Source organism: Vanrija albida (genome assembly GCF_041260175.1).
Source record: "Vanrija albida strain AlHP1 chromosome Unknown contig_4, whole genome shotgun sequence".
NCBI classification, from domain to species: Eukaryota; Fungi; Basidiomycota; class Tremellomycetes; order Trichosporonales; family Trichosporonaceae; genus Vanrija; species Vanrija albida.
This window is the reverse complement of record NW_027191423.1, coordinates 2,355,299-2,369,728: the sequence shown is the minus strand read 5'-3', so window position 1 is coordinate 2,369,728 and position 14,430 is coordinate 2,355,299. Positions and strand designations below refer to the sequence as shown.

At 63.6% G+C, this 14,430-nt stretch overlaps 5 protein-coding genes across 5 annotated transcripts; 3 read left to right on the top strand and 2 right to left on the bottom strand.

The window, feature by feature from the left end:
• Window positions 1-667: 667 nt before the first annotated feature.
• TUS1 (Rho guanine nucleotide exchange factor) lies at window positions 668-6,728 on the top strand (the record flags this gene model as incomplete). Its single annotated transcript, XM_069354144.1, has 12 exons — window positions 668-2,329; window positions 2,369-3,193; window positions 3,231-3,541; window positions 3,581-3,644; window positions 3,688-3,996; window positions 4,034-4,318; window positions 4,358-4,561; window positions 4,613-5,042; window positions 5,080-5,243; window positions 5,309-5,467; window positions 5,505-6,223; window positions 6,272-6,728. The coding sequence occupies 12 exons, from the start codon at window positions 668-670 to the stop codon at window positions 6,726-6,728; spliced, it is 5,589 nt and encodes a 1,862-aa protein (XP_069208786.1).
• A 513-nt stretch (window positions 6,729-7,241) lies between these two features.
• Window positions 7,242-8,656, top strand: Q8F55_005655 (uncharacterized protein; the record flags this gene model as incomplete). The annotated part of the gene is made up of 2 exons (XM_069354143.1): window positions 7,242-7,563; window positions 7,599-8,656. The coding sequence occupies 2 exons, from the start codon at window positions 7,242-7,244 to the stop codon at window positions 8,654-8,656; spliced, it is 1,380 nt and encodes a 459-aa protein (XP_069208785.1).
• Window positions 8,657-8,961: 305 nt separating this feature from the next.
• Q8F55_005654 (uncharacterized protein) lies at window positions 8,962-9,984 on the bottom strand (the record flags this gene model as incomplete). The annotated part of the gene is made up of 4 exons (XM_069354142.1): window positions 8,962-9,045; window positions 9,087-9,168; window positions 9,203-9,822; window positions 9,874-9,984. The coding sequence occupies 4 exons, from the start codon at window positions 9,982-9,984 to the stop codon at window positions 8,962-8,964; spliced, it is 897 nt and encodes a 298-aa protein (XP_069208784.1).
• Window positions 9,985-10,375: 391 nt separating this feature from the next.
• Window positions 10,376-12,507, bottom strand: NUA3 (putative component of NuA3 histone acetyltransferase complex; the record flags this gene model as incomplete). The annotated part of the gene is made up of 4 exons (XM_069354141.1): window positions 10,376-11,458; window positions 11,501-12,130; window positions 12,168-12,269; window positions 12,319-12,507. 4 exons carry the CDS (start codon window positions 12,505-12,507, stop codon window positions 10,376-10,378), a joined length of 2,004 nt encoding a protein of 667 aa, XP_069208783.1.
• Window positions 12,508-12,770: 263 nt separating this feature from the next.
• Q8F55_005652 (uncharacterized protein) lies at window positions 12,771-14,364 on the top strand (the record flags this gene model as incomplete). Its single annotated transcript, XM_069354140.1, has 6 exons — window positions 12,771-13,384; window positions 13,422-13,563; window positions 13,597-13,733; window positions 13,777-13,912; window positions 13,949-14,040; window positions 14,079-14,364. The coding sequence occupies 6 exons, from the start codon at window positions 12,771-12,773 to the stop codon at window positions 14,362-14,364; spliced, it is 1,407 nt and encodes a 468-aa protein (XP_069208782.1).
• Between the last annotated feature and the right edge of the window lie 66 nt (window positions 14,365-14,430).

The window sequence follows — 14,430 nt, the reverse complement described above, 5'->3', positions numbered from 1 at the left end:
GGTGGCAAGGGTGGATGGAGGTGGCGAGGTTGGATCAATCTTTGGTGATGCAGTTGGCGTAAAGCCAGGCAGCCGCCGCCAGGCACATTCAAATCAGGCGGATTGGATTAGCTTTTGGCGTCGGCCGCCTTTACGACTGGGGTAATGACGCCGCGCCGCTCACCGGTTGGCCGCTTTACGCCGGCGCGGGGGTGGCGGCGGCGGCGGCGCGCGGGCAGATGGTCGGATTCTCAAACGCGCCGAGGGGGCACGTCGTTAGCCGCCGCACAGACCCACCCACCCACACCCACACCACGACTCGTCGCTCTCCGCGTCCACTACACCCTCGTCCGTCTGCGCAACGACTGATCTCCTCGGCGCGTACACGAGCGAGCGACTCCATCACCGGCACGGCTCACCCTCCGCGCCTCCGCCCGCCCAGCGCCCTGGACCATCCATCAACACGTGGCGTGACCCTAACCCGGGTCATCCTTGTTGTCGTCACCATCCACCTCGTCGACCAGCACCGCCCTCGACTCGTACTCTCCCTCCCTCTTCCACCCATCCCGACTCCAGCAGCACCCTCACCGCGGCACTGCACAGGCGACAGACAGAGCGTCGGGCCGTTCCATTCCAGCCGGACAACTCTACATTGCATCTTTCGCGCGCGCCCGCTGCCCCCCGCGTCATGCCGCCGCCGCCTGTCCAGGATCGTCCGCCGTCCGAGAATGTCGACTACCTCAACTTTGACTTTGGATCGACGTTGCCCCCAGGTGCCCTCAACCCGGCCATCCCAGGCTACGCCCCGTCCCCGTCCCAGTCGCGCGCAGCCTACGACAGGGCAGCAGTGGCAGGTCGCGACTCGCGTCTCCCACCACAGCCCCCAGTGTCGCAAGCCCAGCAGCAGTACCCCGCCCACGGCCACCACCACCTTCCTCCTGCGCGCGACTACGACTATGCCGCCTACCACCGACAGGTGACGCCCGAGCAGAGGCCACAGCCCCAGCCCCAGCCTCAGCCGCCACATCAGCACCACCAGCACCACCAGCACAATCACCCGCATGGCCAGGCCTACCGTGATCCGCGCGACCAGGGTTTCGCGTCGCCGTCGCCTGCTGCCGCCGCTGCCACCGCCTCCTCCGCCGCGTACGACAGCCCTACGGCCACGAGCCAGGTGCGCAAGCAGCTACCCCAGCTGCCACCGCAGTCCGAGCTCCCGCCAGCGCTCCCTCCGTCTCGCCCCGGCCGAGCTCTGCCAACCCCACCCTCTGCGCCTTCGCAGAGTCCGAGCGCGCCTCGCTTCGCTGGCACACAACGCGCCCTCTCGTCTGGCAGTGTCGACCCACAGAGGCTGCCCCAAACCCCTCCTCCCGCCCAGCAACCATCGACCTCATCTTACAACTCATCATCGCCCCAAGTCGCACACGCCAATCAATCCTACTCTTCTTCCGCAAGGGACACACCGCCTGTCCAGTCTCTGCGAGACATGGCCCTCAACGGTGACAGAGATAAGGCCTTCGGCGACTCGCCAGTTGCTGAGCGGGCTTCATCGCTATCACAGTACAGAACAGACTCTGCACCGGCCCATCCCCCGCAACGCACGGCGACCTCGTCCTCGCACATCACACCCACGTCGTCCTACTTGGATCATTCCATTGACACCCACTACTCGACAAACGCGACCAGTGTAGCAACGTCGTCGCCGCACACAATGTCAGCACATGGCGGGCCCTCTGCTGGCAGCGGCTATGACCCCTACCACCAGCTCAAGCGCGGCGGGTACGCCGACGCCGACTACCTGAACCCTCGTGCCCAGGACCAGTACCAACCCGACCGGAGCGTGACCCCAGACACCATCCGCAACTCCTCGGTCCCGGCACATGCAGGCCATCCTCAGCTGCAGCACTTGGGCGGTAGCGCTACTGCCAGTGGGTCCGACCGGGTCAACATGCCCATCCCTCACTTCACGACCCAAGGCTCGGCAGCAGCTGGTGGGTCTTCTCCGCAGGTCGACTTCCCCATGGCTCGCCCGAACAGCACGGCTGAGCGCGGGCGCGTATCGAATGAGCTCTCTCCGTCCTGGGGGGAGCAGGCCCAGCAGCCCTCGAGATGGGTTCAGAACAAACTCGCCCAGCACCAGAGCCAGTACTTTGACGAGAATGACGGGTACGACGAATACGTCTCGAGTGAGGGAGAGGATGACGCAGAAGACGAGGTCAACGAGATCCGCTTCTTCAACCCTGCCTTCCTCAGCGAGACGGCCTTGCAGCTGGCCGACCGCGTGCCGCGAGCCACCCACAACAAGGGCGGTGTGCCGTATCCCCAGACCTTTACTGGTGCTGACATGGTTGTAAGTTGCCAACTCCTTGGACTGCGCTGAATCCACTAGCACACGATTCAGTCCTTCCTGCCAGCCTTCACTCGCGAGTCACCCTACGACCGACGCTTCGCCTTAGTTGTTGCACGCTCCATCGCTTCTCAGCGCATGTGGGTCGTCCCAGTCGACTGGGATTTGGATAAGCTTCTTCGCGACACGGCCGATGACGTCTTTACCTTTGTCGGCGACGTTGAGGGATTCCAAGGCGAGGTTCCGACCGGCGTCCAGACCATGGCCACAAAATGTTACTCTGCAAGCTGCACGGGCAATGGAGAGTGTTACGCGCCCAGGTGTCCCTACAAGACGTCTGCCAACGCCTTCCTCCAGGTCGTCAACGCTGTCGAGGACGAGGCTGGCTCCAGCCAGGTGGTCACCACGGTCGTTAAGAATGCAGAGGACTGGACGCACGAGCTGGACCCTGCCGTGCTCTCCGAGCTCTCAGAGGACCAGCGAAAACGTCAAGTTCTTATCCGACAGGCAGTCATCGCAGAGGAGCGGTTCGAGGCCGACCTCGCGACGATCGAAACAATCTTCCTCACGCCACTCCAGATGGCCAACCCACCCATCATTCAGCCCTACCATAAACTCGACACGTTCATCAGAGAGCTGTTCAGCAACATTGTCCAGATCCGACAGGCTTCTCGGCGTCTGATTGAGAACTTTGCACTCAAGCTTCGAGAAGACTCGCCCCTTGTCCATCGCGTCGGCGACATCTTCCTCGAGGCTGCAACAGACTTCCGAAGACTCTACCCAGAGTACACGGACAACATGCCTCGCGCAGACAACCTGTTGACGCATGCCCTTGCCGAGCACACCCCGTTCCGTAACTGGGCCGAGGTAAGTAAGAGGCGCCTCGCAATGCTGACGTTCGCAGCGTGTATCCAAGACTGGAAGCCCGTCATATGACTTGAGGCAGCTTCTCAAGCAGCCGGCCGCCCACCTTCAGCAGTATCCCGCTCTGATCGAAGGCATCCTCAAGGTCACGCCTTCTGACGACGTCGACATCGACTTCCTCAACGAGGCGCTGACATCTATCCAAAACATCTCGTACATCTCTCAGCTCAAGCTCTGGCACGCTTCCAAGGGTAGGGGCGCCGTTGGTCAGCTCCAGTGGCACCAGATTGTTCCCAAGCAGGTTCAGGAGCAGATGCAGCAGGAGCGCAAGAAGGAGCTCAAGCGTCAACAGTAAGCCACCACCACGACGGCCATATCTGATCATTCCAGCCACATTTGGGAACTGATTGACGGTGAAATGAAGTATGTTGCCGATCTCGAGGCTATGGACACGGTACGTTTTGTTGCGTCGAGGAGAGCATGGGCTAATAGTGCAGCTCTACGTCACACCATTGCGAGAGGCCGAGTATGGCCTTGTCATCGAGCGATCGAGGCTGGACGACTTCATCGACGAAGCGTTCCACAACTTCAGGTCCCTTTTGGAAGTGCACCAGAGACTCCTAGAGGACCTGCAGGAGAGGCAGATTGAGCAGCACCCCAACTTTGGCATGGTGTCCGACTTGCTCCTGAACGCTGCCCTCAATTGGAATGCGGCGTACCTGGAGTACATGCCTCACTATCCTCTGGCCAAGGCGAGGGTGGACCGAGAGGCTGAGGAGAACCCAGCGTTCAAGGCATTCCTGGCCGTGCGTGCTCGTTATCAACCAATGCTGACCATCTCAGGAATCGTTGAAGAAGCCAGAGGCCGACCGACAGGATATCAACCACTTCCTGTACAGGCCCATCGCGCGTCTCCTCCGTTACCAGCTCCTCCTGAAAGACATCCTGGCTGCTCAGATTGCGGTGGGGCCTGAGGATCACCCCGATATCGAGGCCATTCCTCAGCTCCTGGAGATTATCGACAATCTGGCCAGGGCGGGCCAGAAGGGTGTCGCGGTCAACGAAGCCAAGGTTGCATTATGGAAGCTCAAGGCTACTCTTGATGGGGGCAAGTTTGGGACCCGAGCTGTGCGTACCAGTGGCATGGGCAATGACTGACAGTGACAGGTTCGAGACCTCGACTTGATGAACCCTATGCGCGAGCTCATCCACCAGGGCAAGGTGTACAGGCAGCCTGAATCCAAGGCTCCAGGACAGTCGTGGACCGAGCTCAATCTCCTTCTCTTTGACAACTACTTCGTCCTCGTCAAGGCGACCAAGATGAAGAGGGGAGACAGGGAAGGCAGCGTTAGGTACAGCGTCAACCGTCGTGTGAGTGTGCAGCTTCGCCCTTCGCTGCCATTGGGAGACTGACCCCGACAGCCTATCCCGCTCGAACTCATGTCCCTTGGTGACTTTGGGGCCCCTGCCCAGAACCGCTCTCTCGGTTTGCTCAAGAACATCCGTGGCGGCGGTGGAAACGAGGAAGGAGCGACGCAAGCGCAATCCGACTCGCGCATGGTCTACCCATTCACCTTCACTTTCATCGGCCAGGGCACAGCCGGCCAAGGTGCTGGCCAGTACACCCTCTGGACCGACTCGGACACGGCCCGTCAAGCCTGGAAGGAAAAGCTCCAACACGCCAAGGTGCTGCGCGCCGAGGTCAACGACGCGAGCAAGGTGTTTGAAATGACCCCTCTTAGCCTTGAGGCATTCTATCAGCCCGCTGGATACTACGCGCCGGCAACCAAGGGCAAGAGCCAACCCACCAGCGACGAGTTCACCGGCCGCGTGACCTGCTCGGTTCCATTCCGTGAGTCGTCAGCCAGTGCCAAGAGGCTGACCCGTAGTTACCGTGGACGGCCGATCCCTGGTGGCAATCGGATGCCAGGAAGGCGTCTGGATTGGCGTTCGACACGAAACATCCTCTCTCAGAAAGGTTCTTCATGTCCGAGGAGTCCAGCAAATCGCGGTCCTCGAGGAGTTTGGCCTCTTCCTTGTGCTGGCAGAAAAGGTAGATTCAAAGTGGAAGGAGAAGCGAACAAGGCGGCGGCAAAAGCTCACACGATCGATTCACAGAGCTTGCTGGCGTACCAGCTCGAGGCGCTCGTGCCTACGGCACAGTCACCTCCTGTGCGCGCCACGCCACAGCGCCTTAGTGGAGACCGCGACATCTCATTCTTCACCGTGGGCCAGATCAACAACCGCACGCTTGTCCTGTACATGAAGAAGAAAGGAGTAAGGAGATTCGAGGTGGACAACTCTAACGTCCCAGCTCGACTCGGTCTTCCGCATTCTGGAGCCAATCCATTCCAGAGGCACGGAAGATACGCGGCAGAGGAGGCCGTTTGGCAACCTGCTTGGTCAACGACCCGATTGGTTCCGAGTGTACAAGGACTTCTTCATTCCTACCGAGGCCCAGCATGTCTACTTCCTCAAGGCCAAGCTGGCCGTGGTCTGCCCCAAGGCCTTTGAGATCATGGATCTCACCGACCTCAAGGGCGGTTCCATCCCGATCTTTGACCAGAACCGACAGCGAGAGAAGCCCGCACTTGCTGAGCTGGCTCAGAAGTGCGGAAATGCCAAGCCGCTCGCCATGTTCCGCTCAACCGAGGCCGAGTTCCTGCTGTGCTACGACAGCTTTGGTATCTATGTCGACCGCCACGGCGAGCCCAACCGCGACCTTACGCCCATCGAGTGGGAAGGCAAGCCGGAGAGCGTCGTCTTCCACCCGCCATACGTCCTCCTGGTGTCGCCGTCGTTCATCGAGGTCCGCCACATTGACACTGCCAAGCTGCTGCAGATCTACACGGGCACCGACATTCGCTGCACGTGGGATGGCACTGGTGGCCAGGCCAACCCTCCGCAGGATCACCCAACCGCGAAGGGCTGGGGTGACGAGGTCAAGTCGCAGGAGCCGCGTATTCACATCTGCAAGCGCATCGACCCTCCTCACCACACGCGAGGCCAGAACAACCGTCTGGAGCAGCGAGTGTAAGTTGGATGTGGTGACGTCGGAGGATTCAGACTGACACGCCTCAGCTTTGAGCTTACGCCGACGCTCCTGCTTAACAACCCGCTGCTCAACCCAGTGCCCAACGTGACGGACCCCAACTACTTCCCTCCGGCGCCGCTAGACCATCGGGCAAGTCTGCACAGCACTGCCAGTCACAACTACAATGGCTACGGCGGCGGCGGCGAGGTCAACTACTTCCCGCCCGAGCCGTCGCTCAGCTCGATCAGCACGATCAACAACAACGTCAACGGCGGAGGACAGTATGGGGGGCACGTGGCTCAGCCCTCGAGCGGCTACAGCCACGGTGCGTTTGCTGGTGCCGGGGGATTCTCGACGATGGATCAAGGAGGAGCGTACCAGGGTGGTGGCCGCCCTGGGCCACAGGGACATGTGGGTGCGTACGGTGGCGACCAGTACGGGGGCCCAGGACATCCCCAGCGACAGGCATCGCACGGATCGAACCGCTACGGGGGCTATGTGTAAATTTGTATTGTGCAGCCAGTGTGTGCTCTTGGTTGTTTGTTTGCGTACAAGGTGCATCGGGTTTGCTTGAAGCGTCGGGAGGGTCGGTCGGGTTTGGTTGAATGCGCAGGAGGGTCGAGTCTTGATGGTGCGACGTCAGGGGTGGGTGATGGTGGGTGGTGAGTGTGGCGGCTGTGCAGTGGCGCCGCGGGTGCGCGTGGGGCGTTGGCGGGCGGGGTGGAGGTCCGAGCGGCGTTGGCGTGGGTGGGTCGGTGCGGCTTTGGGCTTGCAGCGAGCGAGCGAGCGACCTGGCGATCTGTCACGACGACCAACGACGGCGACGACGCCCGAGAGTGACACTGTTGTCCGAGTCGCATTGTGCGACATTTCCCTTCTACATTGTACAAACACGACGACGACGACGACCGCGACGACCCATCACTCCGCCGCGGCCTCATCAATCCATAACAACCCTGTACACCAACCATCAACCACCCTTAGACGCCCCTCGCCCCCTCTCCTCCCACCTCGCCAATGTTAAACCGTCTCCGCCAGTCGGTCTACCACGCGCCCTCGGCCTCGCTCCCGGGCACGAGCGACGAGCCGCGCAGCCCGACGCGCATCAAGACGTGGCCCGCGCTCCCTGGGCTGTGGGGCGACGGCATGGCCAGCGGCTCGGGCTCGAGCTCGGGCTCGCCAACGCCGCGGCCGACACGCACGCCGCACGCGAGCGTGTCGTCCGCGCCCCCGACCCCGCGCCCGCGGCAGCAGGACCCAGCCACGGCGGCGGCGATGCAGGCGTTCGCGGCCGAGCTGGGCGCGATCAAGGCGGCGCTCGAGACGCGCGACGACGAGTGTGGGTGTGATGGGTGGGGGAGCGCTGACGCCTAGGCGAGAACCTGCGGAGACGGCTGGAGCAAGTCGACGCATACAAGGCCCAGCTCGAGGACGAGGTGCGCCGCCTGCGCGCGGTGCGCACGTCGTCGGTCGCGAGCTCGGCATCGCCCACAACCCCGAGCAGCGCCGTCATGCCCCTCACGCCGGGGTCGGATGGCTCGCGCGCCGAGGCAGTCGAGATGGCGTCGGACGCATCGTCGGCAGCATACCCCGCCAGGTCGTACACGCCCGTGCCATTACTCCCGCCGCCGAAGCGGCGCTCGCTCGAGGCCAAGCGCGAGCTGCGGCCGCTGGAGATTGCGGCGGCCGGGGCGGGGGCGGGAGAGGTCGAAGCGGCCAGAGCAGTCACCCCGCCGGCAGTCACCTCGCCGTCTCCCAAGGCCCCGTCCTTGCCCTCCTCTGCGGCGTCGCCCCCGCCCACACCCCCGGCGAAAACCCAGCTCCCCAGCTCGTGGCTCAGCACGGCGCGCGCGCAGCAGGAGCTCATGAGCCACCACACAGCCCAACACGCCGGCAGCGCGTCCGACGAGATGATCCAAGCGCTGCAGGACATGCTGGACACGGTGCCCGCTGGCGTGACGCTCGGCAACCAGGGCCCCTTGCTCGTGCTCTTCGAGCGTGAGGTGTCGCGCCGCGAGGCGGCCGACCGCAAGGTCGCGCGCGAGATCTACCGCCGCGTCACGGTCGAGGGCCAGCTCGCCGTCGCGCTGCACCGCGCCGCCGTGCTCGAGCGCCAGGTTGCCGTGCGCGACGCCCAGCTCGAGGTCGCTGAGGTGCGGCAGGAGGCCGCGGAGCGCGACCAGCACAAGGCGGAGCACGACCTCGCCCTCATCAAGAGCCAGTTTGACTTTATCGAGGCCAGGCTCCGCGGGTACATGGTGCAGGAGCGCACGCGGCCCGGCTTCGACTCGCCCCCGGTGTCCTCGCCGCCTCCGCCCCCGCCCACGCCCGCGCCAGCGTCCCCCGCCACACCGACCCGCCTGCTCCGCAACACGCTCACGTCGCGCATGGCCGGCGCACTGGGTCAGTCCGGCACTGCTCCCCAGCACTAACTGGCAGCCAGAGTTGAGGAACATGCCCAACGTAGCCCTGGCGGTGCTCCTTCTCCTCCAAGCGTGCGGTCGTAGGCCGCTCGCGCTAGAGTATACCCTGTTATGGTGCGTGGGCGTGTGTGCTAGCGCTGACGCCAGACGACACCCTCCCACAACCCTGTAACTAGCCCGGCGCCGGACCGCCGCCACAACAAACACCCTGCAACACTACCATACCCTGTCACCTGTCACGACCCGCCGCCCATGCGGTAATAATGACATGCCATGTGCGCCATGGCCACGCGCCATGCACCTTGTACTCTACTCTACGCTATGATACAGTCCTTGTCCTTTCCTGCCCCCTTGCGCCGCGACGACTCTTGTGTGCCCACGAGCTCGGCGTAGCGGAGCTGGGCGATTAGGCCGTGGGCGGCGCGTGGCGGTTCCTCACCTCCTCGGCCTTTGTCAGTAGTCCCTTGTCGTGGCGCGCCTTGAGCGACTTGATGGTCGACTGGAGCTCTGCGTCCGCGCGCCTAGGCGTCAGCGTGGCCACGCAACACCACCCACTTCTCCGTCTTGGTCTTGACAAACGGCACCTTTGCGTCCTGCCCCGCGCGCTTGAGGGCCGCCTGCGCCGCCGCCGCGCGCGCCTCGAGCTGCGCCGCGATCGGCGGCTGCGGTGCCGCCTGGGGCCGGGGAGAGGCAGCCGCCGGGGTCGGGGGCTTGGACGAGCTCGCGCTCGAAGCCCCGCTCATCAGCCGCGCCATGGCGCTCTTGCTCGCCGCTGCGCCCGGGGAAGGCGTCCCAACAGGCGTCGGCACGCAGCTGTGGCTCTGCGCACTCCTGTGCGCCGGGCAGAACTTGTGCGCGCAGGACCCGCACGCCATCGGCACGACGAGCACCTTGGCGCACCCGCGCCGCCAGCACACCTCGCCGCGCTCCTTGCGCTGCTTGAGCACCTGCTTGCGCCGCGCCTCGCCGCCCTCCATCCCGACGCAGGTCCCGCTGAGGATGTGCGCCTCGACCGCGGCGTCGGGGGTGCGGTACCCGGTGGACGCGACGACCTCGTCGCACAGCGGGCATTGGGGCGCGATGCGGTCGACCATGGAGGCTGGGAGCGGGGATTTGCAGCTGTGCGTGGAGGGGAGGAAGTGGTCCTGGCAGAAGGCGAGCTTGCATGCCGGGCACTGGGTGTCGGCGTCAGCTTGAGAACAAGGGGGGGAGCAAGCTGGACCTACGCTGAAGGGGAGGAAATCGTGCAGGTGGCACGCGTCGTGGTGGCACTCTGTGCCGAGCGACATGAGTTCTGGGCGGTAGCCCTCTGGCGTTGGTGTCGACGACGAGCTCATTGTGACTGATGGTGTGTTGGGTAGTTGCTGTCAAAGTACCTGCGATCACTCAGTTATACCTGTGTAAGCACGCTCGCGGCGATGTTGTCGCTGCCCCCGCCGCCGCCGTCGTAAGCGTTCTTGTTGATGGATGCTTCGAGCAAGTGTTGTCAGCACGCGAAGTGCCAAGGGACGCCGAGACGATGACGCGGTGGGCGACCGTGGGAAACCTGGCTTATCAAGCGTGCGCAACCGAGCCAAAAGTCGCTTTGATCGGATGAGTAATGCGATCGACGTCGTCGTTATCTCGCGCCTCTCGCGCTCCGCTCTGCAGCCCGCCGGCGTTCTAATCGTGCAATGGTCGCATCTACAAACAAGATCATGATATGGGGGCTATGCCCGCGCCTCGCGCTCAGGCCGCCTCGCCCTCGCCCTCCTCCTCCTCGTCCTCCTCCGGCACGCCCACCTCCCACTCGCCGCCAATGTCCCACCGCGAGCCAGGCGCACCCGCACTCAGGTACTTGACAAAGCGCATCACTCCAGGGTCGCGCAGCACAAGCAGCAGCTTGTTGAACGACGTGCCAAGCGTCAGCAGCGGGCCCTCGTCGTCGTCGCCGGCATCCTCCTCGTCAGAGTCAAAGTCGGACGGCGAGAACTGGTCCGGGTCAAACTCGAGCTCGACGCCGCCCATGCTGATCGACGGGCCGGCAGGCGCCTCGGCCTCCTCGGCCTCTCCCTTGGCGTCGGCGTCCACCTCGGCCTTGCCGTCGTCATCACCCGCCGCCTCCTTCTCCTCGCTCGTCGCCTTGGATGCCTGCTTGGCGTACCCGCTCTGGTACGTCTCGGGGTCCTCCGACTCGTCGGGCGACGCGAGGTAGCACTCCCAGCCGCCGAGCTCGAGCAGCGCGTCCTCCTCGTCGCTGCCGGGCTTGACATCGGCCCACCACGTCAGGCCGAGGTACGCGTCCAGCCGCACCTCGCCCTCGCGGTCCTCGCCGTTGGCGAGCGTGTAGTCGAGGCCGCGGCGGAAGCGACGCGCCTCGGCGCGGTGGCCGACGGGGGCGAGCGACGACACGACCGAAAGCCATGCGCGGAAGGCCTCGGACGGGAGCAGCTCCTTGAGAACCGACTCGAGTGCGGGCGTCGACTTGGAAGCCGACTTGAGCGACAGGTAGCGGTGCTTGGACGACGGGCCCTGGATCTCCCAGCCGTCGCCCTCACCCGCGCCCTGTCCAGGGATGAGCTTCGAGTCGCCAAAGTCGCGCTTGTCGGCCGCGGCAGTCTCGGCCTTGATCTTGGCGGCGAGCTCGGGGTGGAGGAAGTTGTGCAGCACAATCTCAGACGCCTCGACAAACTGGCCGCCGAGCTTCTCGAGCGTCGCGGTCGTCAGGTACGACGGGGCGAGGAAGGGGGCGAGGGCCTTGAGGTGCGCGGGCGTAAGGCCTGCAGGAGGCTCGCCAGCGTACTGAGTGAAGGGGAGAGTCGGAGCCGAGGTCTGAATACATTAGCACTGTCATCTCCCAAGCCTCCCACTCACAATCTGCGACAGCGAGCTCAGCGCCGCGCGGTTGGCCTTCTCGTCGTCATACGCGCCGAAGCCCTCCTCGCCCTCAATGGGACGGTGGAACCAGCCGCTGATACCGAGGCGCCTCCTGCCGTCGCCGACAATGACCTCCTCGACGGCGTGGTAGCTGCGTCCGGGCTGGACCTGGAAGAAGATAATCTGGCCCCACTGGACAGGGAGCGACGCGACGGCCTTGACGCCCGGCATGCCGCGCTCCTCGCCGCTCTCGACGGGGAAGAGCTCGAGCGAGCCGCCCCACTTGGGGTCCCAACCCTTGAGGAACTTGCCGCTGTCGAAGGGCTTGGTGAAGTCGGACTCGGGGGCGTCGAGCGGCGAGTTGGGCAGGTAGAGGATCCACGAGATGACACGCGTCGAGATGCTGTCGTCGTGCAGCAGCAGGTGCGAGCCCTGCGTGTACAGGCCGACCGAGGCGTCCGTCTTCTTCCCCGACAGCGGACCACAGCCAGTAACGTCGCGCACAAAGCTGCGGAACTCGCTCGAGTAGAGGGCCTCCTTGAGGCGCTGGACCTGGGGCAGCGCGGCGAGCGTCTCCTCCGGCAGGTGCTCGGGGTCGAGCGAAGCGAGGTCGGGTGTCTGCTGGATCTGAACTGGGTTAACTTCGCAAGTATCGTGCACCCACCTTGTAGATATCCGTCTCCTTCTGCTCCCAGCCCCAGCCGAGCAGGCTGTTCTCCTCGCCACGGACGCCGTAGGTCGTGGTCTCCTCGACGACGGACTCGAGCTGTGACGTGAGCGACCATTCCGCCGCAGTCGTAGCTCGCAGCACTCACCAGCTCATCGCTCAAGAGACCCGGGACGACAATGTGCTTGTACGGCGTCGAAGCCTCGTACTTGTCGTTCAGCGACTTGCGGTCGGCTCCGCTGGGGAGGTTGATGGGCTGCTCGGTCTCGGCCTTGGCCTTCTTGGCCGCGCGGCCAGGCTCGGCGCTGGATGATCGCTGGCGAACGGCGCTGGGCATGCTGTGTTGCTACTGCTTGCTTGTAGAATTTGCGTTTGCACAACTGTGGATGGCTTGATGGGCGGGTTAAACCGGGCTGGTGCGGTCGTCGACGGAGCACTCGACCTCGTCCCACAATCAAAATATCGGTCAATGTGGAGGTGCACGTGACGAAATCAGCCAACATTGTGGAGGCAGGCATCGAGGCAAAACACATCTCGCCGCGATTTCCACTCTCCATCGCCCATTCCCTCTCTTATCTCAGCGCGGATCGCATCCTTGCAATGGCAAGCAACGACGCCGAGTCCTCGAGCCAGCTGCCGTCCAAACGAGCGCTGGGATCGGACGACGCCGGCAGCTCGAACGACGCCTCGTCATCTCGCACAGCCGAGATCAAGCGTCGGCTAGTCAGAGCCAAGCGGTTTCGGCGGCCAGAAGACTCGCTGTTGGACGAGGAGCCAGCGAAGGATGCCGATGCGGGGGGTACCGAGCCTGAGGCGGCGGGTACGGACAAGGCAGCAGCTGCCCAGCCGCCAGATCCGGTGCCGTCGCCTCAGCCCCGCAAGTCGCCGTCACCCCGGCCCCCTTCCCCCGCGCGAGGCTTCCCCCGCTCGGCCTACGCGCCACCACGAGACAAGCATCCCCCACTCGTGTCCTGCCGATCAGTGTACAACTACACGCGGCTGAACCACATCGAAGAGGGAACGTACGGCGTCGTGTTCCGCGCGCGGTGTAATGATACGAACGACATCTATGCGCTCAAGAAGCTCAAGCTCGATGAGGAGCGCCACGGGTTCCCGATCACGAGCCTGCGCGAGATCATGGCGCTTATGACGGCTGGTGATCACGAGAACGTCGTGGGCATCCGCGAGGTCGTCGTGGGAGATACGCTCAACCAGTAAGCTGACCTCCCGGCCGGATGCAGCTGACGGCAGAATCTTCATTGCAATGCCCTTCATCGAGCACGACCTCAAGACGCTGCTGGCCGACATGCCGCACGCCTTCCTCCAGTCCGAGGTCAAGACGATCATGCGGCAGCTCTTGTCAGCCGTAGCACACTGCCACTCGAACTGGATCGTGCGTGCTCCCAGTGGCGTGCGCTGACCCCAGCTCCACCGCGACCTCAAGACGTCGAATCTGCTCATGAACAACCGCGGGCAGATCAAGGTCGCAGACTTTGGACTGGCTCGCAAGTTTGGCGACCCGCTTGGCGAGATGACCCAGCTGGTTGTTACTCTATGGTACCGGTGAGTGAGCTCCCCGGTCCTCATTCACAAGCTCATCTCCCAGCGCACCAGAGCTCCTCCTCGGCGCAAAAGAGTACACGACAGCTATCGACATGTGGTCTGTTGGCTGCATCTTTGCCGAGTTGATGCAGAAGGACCCGCTGTTCCCCGGCCGGGGGGAGATTGACCAGCTGAGCAAGGTGGGTTCTGACGGTGTACTTAGGTGCTAACCTCAGATCTTCAACCTCCTTGGAAAGCCAAACGACGACGTGTGGCCGGGATACTCGAAGTTGCCCAATGCCAAGAGTATCAACCCTGTGGGGCCAACGTGGGTTCGAATCGGTACTTCCGTAACTGACCCACCAGGTTCTCCACGCTGAGACAAAAGTTCAAGCACCTGTCATCAGAGGGACACTACCTCATGACTGCGCTGCTGTGCTACGACCCCGATAGGCGCATCTCCGCGGCAGAGGGCTACGACCACCCGTACTTTGGCGAGCAGCCGCTGCCGAAGCACCCCGACCTGTTCCCCTCGTTCCCCAGCGTGGCGTCTGGAGAACGGCGTCACCGCCTGCTCGCGAGCCCACCAGCACCGGCGGCGCATGTCGAGAAGGGCGACGACGACAAGATGGATCTGGAATCCTTCGTGTAGCGGCTGAGAGCCTCATTGCATGCGACAAGACGATACATTTGTAACACTACACTATTCAATGCAACA